This window comes from Dermochelys coriacea, chromosome 8 (genome assembly GCF_009764565.3).
Source record: "Dermochelys coriacea isolate rDerCor1 chromosome 8, rDerCor1.pri.v4, whole genome shotgun sequence".
Classification (NCBI taxonomy): Eukaryota; Metazoa; Chordata; order Testudines; family Dermochelyidae; genus Dermochelys; species Dermochelys coriacea.
The window spans coordinates 34,922,113-34,934,184 of NC_050075.1; the positions used below are offsets into that span (position 1 = coordinate 34,922,113).

Sequence of the window (12,072 nt, forward strand, 5' to 3'; positions counted from 1 at the left end):
CACATAGCACAGTATTTGTCATGCTGACCTCATAAATACAAGGAGCATAAACTTAAGATGGCTAAGCAGGTCCAAATTTCCAGGTAGTGACTGTAGGCACTGCAGATTTTTTTTTGCTATTGTGCGTCTCTTCCAGTGGTAACGTTCTCCTTGTTGATGCCCCAAAGCTGGAGTAACAATTATTGACGTACCTGTGAGTGCTAGACAGCAATTTGGGAACTGATTCCAGAAATGATTGATAAAGAATGGGGCCTGGCTAGCGCTATGAAACAAGGCTGCTTTAGGTGATGGGCATTTGGGGCCCAATACCCCATTACAGAGACGATCAGCCATCTCAGGCCCCAATTTGCTAAATCCCTTGCTGGCTGCCAGTCTTGGTTTACATAGACTGCTACGAACACAGCTCTCAGGGTTACAATTGCTGGTTTAGTGCCAGAGTGACCTTCCCTGGTACAGCAATTCCACAGTAGGCCTCATCACCAGCAAGCCTGGCTATCTAACACTTGCTCTCTAGGCTGGATGCTGATCGCTGGCTTACCACTCATGCCAAGTGCACTGGTATCATTACAAAGGGGCAGGGCTGAAGTAACCTGGCAGCTGCCTGTTAGCAGGCAGAGAGAATATATTGGAGGGTTTAGTTTTGAGTTAACAGGATCTGGTGAACTCCATGGTTCCACACCTTAGCTGGGGCAGAAACCTATATAGAGCAACTCCTGTATGGCATGCATGTGGAAGTGCCTTAAAGCCATATTTGCACATCTCTGAGCCTGGGCATCTGCCCCCCAGCTAACAACCCCTAACGGCTCTCTGGTATGACAAAGGGAAGTCTTATTTGGGCGCTTAGCCCCCTATGCCAGTGGCAGGGAAGGTGATGGCATATGGCTAGTTAAGCTGAAGGATCACAGCTATAATGTAAGCCTGTGTACCATTTCTCCCTTGTGAGGGGCTCCTGAGTTGCAGGACTCTGCAGGGTTTTTTTTTGCAGCAACCCTGTGCTGAAGCAAGGGTCTGTCCAGTGCACAGATTTTGCCAGCTTTAGAAAGGGCTGGAGGACATCTTGTGTTTGGTGCCTCATTTCACTGTAAGCATACAGTTTTGTGTAGTGCCTACAAAGCACAGGCAGATGGCTGCCATATAAATACAACTATTTATTATATCAGTAGGGACTCCCGCTGGGGAAACCCTGCAGGAGGCACACGGATTACAAGAGCAGCCCGCCATGCCAACAGGGGGATCCACTCAGCTGAGTGCCTAATCCAGACATTAAAGATAACAGGACTCTAAAAGGGCATGGTTAGCCCAAGTCTGCATGGCCCAGGGACCAAACCATCTCTCCCTCCTCCCAGCACTGTATTAGAGAAACTGCCTTTGGGATGACACAGCATTAGATCAGACACACTTATGTGACTGTACATAGTTCTCCGTGGCAGGAATGCTGCCGGAAATCCACGTGTTGTTAAAGGGCTTTCTGTGGATACAAATTCTAACCAGAAAATGGAGTGATGGAGGGGGCAGGGGGTACCCTGGGTTAATGTACTAGGCTGTCTCCTGTGTCAGGGTCTGGATGCAGGTCACAGGGGAAATGGAAGTGGTAGCCTCAATCCAGCCTTTAATGGACATTTATCTGAAAAGTAAAAGCATCAGAGAGTACAACTGGCAATACTGGCTCAGGTGAGTCGAGCCCTGTGCTTGACTAGCCACTGCTGCCAGTCAGGGAGGATGATATATGGAAGCTACCAGGCCTGATTGCCATGGGCTGGGAAATTCATTGATTGACAGACTGGTGCCTTTTTGTTTTGTTTCTTTGGATGTATAAAGGCCTGAAAGATTTCTCTGCCAATAGCTCCCTTTCGACCCCTCCCGCGACATGGGAAATTCAAGTCTTAGGCATCCTTCTTTTCTAAGCAGGCTCTATCAAAAACTGGAGGACAAATATGTTTATGACATCACAGATACCAAGCAAGAGAAACCTGATTAATTGGCAGGAGAAAGGATTTCTAATGATTTCTTTTTTGTTTAGAAGGCCTGAGTTTTTATTTGGGGTTTATAAACATCTATTTAACTCAAAACCCTAACACATAGCTGGAAGAAAGGCTCTTTTTTGTTGAATATTCAACATCTTTCAACAAAGGTCTGAGAAGGCTCCTAATCTGAATCTATGAATCCTCTATGCAGACCTCCAGCAAACCCAGGGAAGACCAGCGTTGATATTCGTGGTGTTTCTGAGGGAAGACAGAAGCAGAAAGCACACTTAAAAATAAAAACCTAACAGCAGCTTTCGATCCTTCTGTATAAATTGTAAAGCAGCAAAAGAAAGGGTCACCATTAAAAAAAGAACAAAGACCAATCACAGTTGCGTGGGAAAGTCTTTTTCCTTTACAAAGCACAGATGTATAGTTGTCTGAATTAGCAAGTACATGATCAAAAATGCATCAGTTGTTTAGAACCTGAAGAATCTGCATTTTACTGAACAGATTTTAACATTCTGTCACTTACATTAAACATATTAGAGGTTGAGGACAAGATGCAATATTCCTTAAACACGTATATCCCATTATCCGGTATATTAGTATGGACCAAGATGTGAAATGAAAACACTTCCCAAAATGTGTGCATCTTTCTTTAATAATGGAGCTGTTGGCTCACTTGCTTTGTGGAGGGATTTTGCTTAGACCAGCAGTTTACTCAATAGTTTGTTTATGCATGTCCATCAAAATTCACCAGGTTGTCATGAATTTTTTTTTTTTAAAGCTCCGTCAGATTACAGATATCCTGATCTTAACTCCTGAATAATGGTATTTATAGAGCTAAGGAGCTCCTTAAAATAGCCATCTTTGTCCCCTTCCCTTTGTTCTTCTGCTGCCAGTTCTTCGTACTCGGTGCGGAGCATGCTCAGTGTGGTGCTGAGGGCATAGTCCCCTTGGTATCCGTCCCTGCAGGCAGCCATCAGAATGCGCACTGTTTTTAGAACTTTTTCTCTAGTGTCATGCTCCGGCAATGCCAGGAGGTTAGAAATAATCACACACCAGCCCTGTTCCACCACAGCTGGCACCAGGTTCACTTGTTTGTACTGCTGAACTTTCTCTTTCATTTGGTCTTCCTTGTTCTCTGAATCCTCAAGCAGCATCTGCAAGAAACCATGTTAAATTGATTATCTGTATCCAAGAACAACACCTACCCTTAGTACTGTTTCCAGCAGATTATACAGTATATCAGTGCCCATGGATGAATCCAGACATCCCACAACTCCTGGCTTTTGACAGCATTGTACTCTATTTTATTTCTTTATATGGTGCATGAAGTTAGATTTGTTTTGCTTGTTTTTTTTGCATTAGAAATTCAGGTCTTGCATACTCTGGAAAGCTCTAGTTGATTGGAGAATGAGTAGAATTATGATATTGCAAGACACTGAAAATCTGATTGAAAGGAGAAGGGAGTGAGGTGAGACTGTTTAAAACATGCTTTTTTATTTATTTTCATGATCACTTATCTAACTCTGGCACATACTAACTACTTTGGATACAAGACCTCTTTGTTAAACGCTCAACATCCCCATCCTTAATTTAAGAGTGCTCCCAATTCCCACTGGAGGCGCCTCCAGCAAAGCTAGGGAAGACAGTGTTGCCATTCTTGATATTTCTATGATTAAAAAAAGCAGAGAGAAAACAACTTTTTTTTTGAGTGGGGAGAGGGAGATGGGAAACAAAGGTCATAAGCTCAATTTTATAAAATGTCCTTTGTGGGGCAATGTTATACCAGAACCGAGCAAGCAAAGCCTCAGGTGAATCCAGTGAGATACCAAAGGGAAGCCAGCACAGCCCTACTGAACTGCATGGTAAATCCTCCTACATACAATATAGGGTAGAGCTCCTAGAATCCAGAGGACAGCGAGGTGCGCTGGACACTGGTAGAGCCCTTGTGCTGTTCCACATGAGACCCCCCTCCCCTCCATTTAATAAATGAGAAAAGGGCAGAAAAAGTCCTCGTCAAGTCAATTCCTTAAACTGTTCTTATTTGAAGCCGTTGCCTAAAGGCTTCACTGCGCCTGTGGCCTCGGTGCTGCTGTCTGCAGCAAATGGCAGAGAGTTGACTTTTTAGCCTGCTGGCATTTCAGGCCTCATTTTTGCTTTCAATTGCCTTTTCTAGGCAGTGGGGGGTCTATCCAGGATCCTCCCCCCACATTTTCACACTGTGGTTCGCCAGCGGCACCATGCTCAAGCTCTACATCATCACAATTCTCTCTCTCTAGCTGAACTTAGCTCATTGGTGCTGCTTTGACAACAGCCAGAAGGGGATGCTTGGGCCAAGCCCCAGTGCTCTGTTCCCCACATCCAGAGACCAGGCATGTGGCTTCCATAGTGGTCCCAGCTCCTGTTGACCCAGGAAGCAAGGGTATGAGCTAGGATCTTGATTGTGCCATGGCCCAACCCAATGCTCACCTTATGCCAGCTCTAAATAAAAGGTGCATCCATTCTGTTCAGTGCAGTTATATGGACATTCAACAGCCTCGCCATGAGTGAGCTGAGACGTGGATTCCCACCCCACAGTCTCAGTTACGACTGGTAAATTTAGGGCTTTGTAGCAGGGACTGAGCTGGCTTAGCATACTCTGAGTAAAGATGCTCACAGGGCAGGTGTCACACTGAAGAACCTACATATCCTTTTACAGGTGGCTTCAATACTAAATGCTGACGTTAAATATTTGGCCCTAGCAGAGCTGGTAGGTAAATGTGAGAAGCAGTTGACATATATAGGAATCCCATGCATGTGTCACGGGCTGAAATGTGACCCTAGATGTATCACCCAGTCTGTGTGCCAGAAGGAGCTGATCATGCCACCATTTCCCAAAGAAGAGCAATATGGGGTCTGTTTCCCTTTAAGAACTATTCCGCTGGCTTGGCTGGTGGCCTCCTGTGATAATTACTATGTATGCGCTTCATTAATTAGATCTGAAAAGCACAAGTCTGCTTGCTACCATATTATTATTAAGGGAAGATTAGGGCTTTTACAGGTCTGATTAGAACAAATCCAAATCTGCAGAAGAAAAAAGCTGGAAATCAGCAGATACAGTGAAACTCACACAAAGGATGAACCTTGCTAATAAGCAACCCCCTGTCTGGCGGGACCACGAGTCTCCCCAAGGTTTCCTGTAACATTTTATCTGACCTTTAGTTAAGGGCCCACCTCAGCTACCTAACTGACTTTTGTTGATCCCATGGGTGGTTGTTCCCGACATGTTTCACAGCATTGTATTTATACTTTGATTTACCATATGTGGGGAGAAAATGAAGAAAAACTCAGGCGAGATTTCCCGTCCCACAATCCTGCAGGAAAGCCATTTCCACCACCTGGAAAACTTTATTTTCAGTGCACACAGATTGTCCATCCATTCAGGGTTAAACAGAGACAATGAAGCAGGAAAAGCAGTTCAGAACCATCTTCTCTTCTGCTTCATTTCACTGAGCTGGCACTGGCATGGGCTGGAGTTAGTTTTGCTTCATTAAAAAAAAAAAAAAAATAGTAGCCTATTGCTTTTCAGTCAATCACCCGGCAGCTAGCCCTTTACAGCATGTTGTGACATCACCACTTATTCAGATTGATCCAGCACCTTTCCAAAAAAAGAAAAGGAGTACTTGTGGCACCTTAGAGACTAACAAATTTATTTGAGCATAAGCTTTCGTGAGCTACAGCTCACGTCATCGGATGCTGTAGCTGTAGCTCACGAAAGCTTATGCTCAAATAAATTTGTTAGTCTCTAAGGTGCCACAAGTACTCCTTTTCTTTTTGCGAATACAGACTAACACAGCTGCTACTCTGCGCACCTTTCCGGGTGCTGTTTTTTTCCATTTTGTCTGCAGACGTAACAAGAGAGCAGTCTGTGATGTACATCCTAGAAAGTAGTTTTCACACTCAAAAGGGCTATAAACGTCATTGTTTTTGTATAAAACTTAGAATTTGTAGGGTGTGCAGATTATCTCAATATAGACAATCTGTGAACAGATGGAGTTGCTAAAGGTACAGTATTAAAACACAGCATTGTCCCTTTAATCACATTCTAAGACAAGTCATAGATACAAATTCCATATTTGTGCTGTTGAAGGGACAGGGTTAACTTATATTGGACCCAATATTTATATTTTATAAAACTTCAGAGTAGCAAAAATATTTCCATCTCTTATAAAAAGTCAACTGAAAACAAATTTTAAAGCATATAATTATTTTTCTTCAAGGTCTGAAACCCAAACACTACAGCAATAAAAATCTGCAGGTGAAACTGACTATAAACAGAAGTGAAACTTGACCTAATTGATTTTCATTCTCCAATGTAATAGAAATGCAGAATATAAACAACAAATCAAACAGTGGCTAGTAAACAGGGTTTTAAATTGACATTTACAATAATAATCAAAGGTGGTGTTAAGTAAAATAGGTATAGATGTTTGCTTAGTTACAACTTAAGATTTACAAATGTACAGTTCCCCAAAAAACTAAAAGAATTACAAAAATCTAGCTTGTTTGCACAGCGATACCCTGGTAATTCTCTTTGCATTTCATTCACTTTGGACAATGAAACCAGAATGATCAGTTTCATTTCCTGGCTCTCCTACACCCTAGCACACATTCTTGGTTTTAACACTTCAGGGTAAAAAACCCACCACAAACAAAACAAACATTGATTTTATTGTTAAAAAGAAGCTTAAAAGGCTACATAATATTTTCAAGGTTCAGACAAAAGATCAACCAAGGAAGTACAAACTGCCTATGCAATATGAAACCCAGCTCCACAGGGGCTTCTCTTGTAGTACTGCAGGGAGGCGTGTTGGAGCAGAGCGGGCCCCCCATCCCCTGGAGATAGAGGCGATGCGGGGCAGGGGGAGGGCGAGGGACATGCAGGGTCACATGCCCTTCCAGATTTTCTACTTGGCTTGTACTGATCATGCTCAGTAACACTGCTGAAGCCGCTGAACCCAAATCTCCACAAAAAACACCCCATCCCCACCCCACTATCAGCAGGCACAGGTTGTCTTTGCCTGGGGAGTTCCTTGGTATGATGCCTCTTTGTTTGGCCTTAATACAACTGCCCTTTAATGAAGATCTTAAGAACTGTCTTGCATTGCTATAATTGTTCCGATTCACATGCATTTCCTCACTCCCAAGAGTATATATAGCTCACATCTTCACTGCCATCCAGTGAACATGGGCTCCAGCAAACTGCCCCACAGCGCTTACCTTTTCCAAAATAAGGTCGTAGAGCAGCGTCACAACACGTATGTAGAGACTCTCCATGCCTTTTTCTTTGAAGAGATTTCTAAGTACTTGAAGGCCACCAAGCTTGAGGAACTGCAGCTGGGCATAGGGGAAGTGTCTCAGCATCGAAGACAAAGCAAAGAGAGCCTGGCAAGCACAACAGTTAATCAGTCTCCTAGTCCAGCGACAGCTGCCATTTCTGAATGAACTCTTGCTCAGCGATCTGTATTCTGAAGAGCCCTAGCATTCTGGCTTCATTTTCCTTCACGGACTGCCACAAAAGGCAGCTGATTAATGCTACATAATATGGGTGCGATTTAAAAGCCTATTAACAAGCTCACTTAATGACTTCTGATCAGGGGAGAAAAACACAACTGTGTTCACTCATGACTTGCTGTTCTGCAATCACTTGCCCTTGTTAATTTAAATCTCTCCTCACCAGCGAGGTGGTATCTCTGCATGAAACCTGAGTGTGGTGTCTGATCCCCCAGCTATCTTCTTACAAATATTTGTTTTCCAGGAACTCTAAGATCATGGGTACGTCCACATTGCTGTCAGAGGCGTGACTGCAGCTTGTGCCGACATACCCACACTAGCTTTAATCTCGCTAGCTCAGGTACCAGAGCAGTGAAGCTGCAGCCCCATGTGCTTCGGGTGGGGCTGTACAAGCCTGCCCATAACCCTGGGTAATTACTCCTGATGAAGGCTGTGCTGCTGCAGTTTCACTGCTTGAGCTCTCTCAGTTAAAGCTAGTGTAGACATACCCCCTGCTTCGTCCTGTGACCTCTTCTGACTTCAGGGGGTACGGTAGGTGCTCAACACCCCTCAGGATCAAGCCCTTTGACTTTTCTCCAGGTTAGATGCTATCAACACATCAATGCAGCTCTCACAGACTGAGACTGCCCACATCAACTTTATATACTCTTAAACCTTAAGGCCAGAAGGGACCACCATGATCATCTAGTCCAGGGGTTCTCAAACTTCATTGCACCGTGACTCCTTTCTGCTAACAAAATTACTACACAACCCCGAGAAGGGGGGGCCAAAGCCTGAGGACTTCAGCCCCAGATAAGGAGCAGGGGTGGGGGGTCTGTAACCTGAGCCCCGCTGCTCAGGGCTGAACACTTCTGGCTTTGGCTTTAGCCCTGGGCCCCAGCAAATCTAACGCCAGTTCTAGTGACCCCATTAAAATGGGGTCACAACCCACTCTGGGGTCCTGACCCACAGTTTGAGAATCGCTGATCTAGTCTGACCTCCGGGACATCACAGGCCACAGAACCTCGCCCAACCACTCCTGTAATAGACCCACAGCCTCAGGCTGAGTTACTGAAGTCCTCAAATCATGATTTAAAGACTTCAAGTTACAGAGAATCCACCATTTACTCTTGTTCAAATCTGCAAGTGACCCGTGCCCCACGCTGCAGAGGAAGGCAAAAAAACCCCAGGATCTCTGCCAACCTGACCCATGGGAAAATTCCTTCCAAACCCAAATATGGCTATATCAGTTGGATCCTGAGCATGTGGGCAAGACCCATCAGCCAGACACCTTGAGAAGAATTCTCTACAACTCACAGCCCTCCCCAGCCATCGGGGACACTTGCTGCTAGCAGTTGCAGATCAGCTACTGTAGGCAGTCTGATCATACCACCTCCTCCATAAACTTAACACGTTCAGTCTTGAAGCCAGTTAGGTTTCCCCCCCCCCCCATTGCTCTCCTTGGAAGGCTGTTCCAGAACTTCACACCTCTGATGGTTAGAAACCTTCATCTAATTTCAAGCCTAAACTTGCTGATGGCCAGTTTATATCCATTTGTTCTTGTGTCCACACTGACACCTAAATAATTCCTCTTTCTCCCTGGCACTTATAGCAAGCAATCATATCTCCCCTCAGGCTTCATTTGGTTTGGATAAATACGCCAAGCTCTTTGGACAGGTTTCAGAGTAGCAGCCGTGTTAGTCTGTATTCGCAAAAAGAAAAGGAGTACTTGTGGCACCTTAGAGTAACAAATTTATTAGAGCATAAGCTTTCGTGAGCTACAGCTCACTTCATCGGATGCATTTGGTGGAAATGCATCTGATGAAGTGAGCTGTAGCTCACGAAAGCTTATGCTCTAATAAATTTGTTGGTCTCTAAGGTGCCACAAGTACTCCTTTTCTTTAAGCTCTTTCGAGTCTCCTTTCATAAGGTAGTTTTCCATTCCTCTGATCACCCTAGCAGCCCTTCTCTGAACCTGTTCCAGTTTGAATTCATCTTAAACATGGGAGACCAGAAGTGCACACAGTATTCCAGATGAGGTCTCACCAGTGCCTTGTAAAATGGCAATAACACTTCCCTGTCTCCACTGAAAATACCTCCCTGATGCATACTAGGACTGCATTAGCCTTTTTCCACAGCCACATCAAATTGGCAGCTCATAGTCTTCCTGTGATTAACCAATACACCCAGGGATTTCTCCTCCTCTCTCACTCCCAACTGATACATCCCCATCTTATAGCAAAAATTCTTGTTGTTAGTCCCTACGTGCATGACTTTGCACTTTTCACTATTAAATTTCATCCCATTTCTAGTTTTCAACGTCATTTAGATCTTCTTGTATGGTATTCCGATCCTCCTCCATATTGGCATACCTCCCCCAACTTTGCATCATCCACAAATGTTATTAGCACATTCCCACTTTTTGTGTCAATGTCATGAACGAAAAGCTTAACTTTATCATCTCAGCTGTACAGGATCTTCCAAGAGAACTTACTTTGGAGCAATTACTTTAAATAGTGTCAGATACAGTACACAGTTCATGGCACTGCCTCCCTATTAAGGCAGGTTCCAAACAGTTTTGTCTAGTGGTTCAATTGCAGGACTGGAAGTCAGGATTTCTGGGTTGTGTTCCTGGCTTTGCTACTGATTCACTGTGTGACACATGGCACATCACTTTACCTTTCTGTGTCCCAGGTTCCCTCTTTGTGAAATGAGGAGATCATCACTGGCCTACCCTACAGGTGTACGGTGAGGCCTAACTGATGTTCAGGAAGGGCCTGAGATCCCTGGGTGAAAGGGTCTAGAAGCAAAAATGATTTATATTCTTTATCTCCCAGGACAATTGATTGAGGCTCCTACTTAAACAAGGGTTACATCTGTCTGTATCGGACGCAAGCAGTCTGCTGTTGCTACAGTTCCCCAAGGAGCGTGATAAACAAATGCAGTGCTAGAGTGTGGAGTTGCACAAGAGGCTCTTTCTAAATACCAGAGCTGAGATAGGGAAATAATCTGTGCTTAAAGCTATTGTAGCCCATGCACCTTGCATTCCTTCTGCTATGGTGGGGATAAGCCTGAATATGCAGGAAGGAGCAGGTGACCAGTCCAAATGACTGTGGAAACTAATGGCAAAGACATTGTTCTGACTCTTTCTTGTATTAGATACAAGGTTTGGGATAGATGTAGGGCCAATGAGATTTTTACTTTGATTTGGTTTAGCTGCTGATATTAACTCAGTCTATAGTATTTATATAGCCTCAATCACCACAATACTGAAGCACTGAAACAGAGTAACATGAGAGAGGCAGGTTGCAGATCCAAATGGGTTCTGCTCTCACTGAGCTTTGTTAACTTGTATTTCAGGCAGTAGGTCTGTTAAACTGGACCTATGTCCATCACTTGAACTGACCCCAAGCCAAAGATTGTCTCCTTCTGGGGTTTTGCAGTCTGGATTCTGTGCCCAAATATCCTGACAAAGCCTATGCTCAAATCTCCAGGCCAACCAGCAGAAGGAGTACCAGGTTTCTGGTGGATGTCACTTTGGCAGACAACCATCCAGCCCCATCAAAGCTCAGATAGCTTGGATAAATATTGAACTTCTGAGTGTTTCTCTAATCCTTCAGAACTCACTGATGTACACCAATTACTCTCACCTCCCTGTTCACTGCTCTCACTGAGTGCATCTCGTCTTAAACTGCATAATGAACTCTGATTCTGTGTGAGTACAGACCCAATTCTGCTTGGGCTCTTTGGGCACTACCACAGCACAGATAACTCATCCTAATATAAAGCATTACTTTGGCTAGTGATGGAGACATTTAGGTGCTCTCTCCCTTTCAGAGCTGTTACAGACCTGAGGTTAAGGATGAGGAAGGAGGCAATCTGTGGCTAAATTATTGATTTTTACACCTCTCTGATATTCACAAAAATGTTTACTTGAGGCAATATGTTAAGCGTTAAGAAAGGCGCCCAGACTGCCATTCTGCCCCTCAGGAAAGGCTGCTGCTGAAACAAGAACTTTTACTGAGATCATCCATCTCAGAGCCTGCAATGGGAATTGACTCCTTAGTGCACAATGGTGGGACATGTTTCCTGCACCCGCTGTGGGCAGATCAGAATAGACAGCTATTTTTTCCGAATTCAATATATTTCTATTTTATAATCTCTTAGTTGCCTGCAGTAGTTTAGTGGATGCTTCTGTCTCCTCCTCACTACAGTCCATAGTAACTGTGTGCTGGCATGTTGCCTCCTCCTCCTCCACCTAAGCATGGCTGGATGGGAAATATGACTCTCCTGCAACCACCATGTTTTCATTCTGATGGGAGTAAAAATCTTTCCCTGTCACGCATGAATGTTACATGCATTGCAGCTGATGCTGAAACCAGAGCCATCCCCTTTGTTCAGAAAAAGGCCTTAAAGATTGTCATACTGGATGGTGAGGTCCTAGATTTGAAGAGAGAGACTGTCACAACTAGGAGTATTTTGCCTGGAAAGGGGTTAAGAAGACTAGACAGAAGCATCCAAATTATGACAAGGACAGTGAAAACCTTACCCTATCATAACACAAGAACAA

At 44.2% G+C, this 12,072-nt stretch overlaps 1 protein-coding gene across 8 annotated transcripts in view; it reads right to left on the reverse strand.

Moving 5' to 3' along the window:
• Window positions 1–2,347: 2,347 nt before the first annotated feature.
• Window positions 2,348–12,072, reverse strand: part of SIL1 (SIL1 nucleotide exchange factor) — a 232,445-nt gene continuing 222,720 nt past the window's right edge. For all 8 annotated transcript variants that reach the window (XM_038413758.2, XM_043520328.1, XM_043520327.1 and 5 more), the window contains 2 exons: window positions 7,230–7,394; window positions 2,348–3,127 (listed from right to left, as the gene is read on the reverse strand). In XM_038413758.2, the coding sequence (XP_038269686.1) occupies window positions 2,762–3,127; window positions 7,230–7,394 (531 nt within the window). In that variant the 3' untranslated portion in view covers window positions 2,348–2,761. The remainder of the gene's footprint in view (window positions 3,128–7,229; window positions 7,395–12,072) is intronic.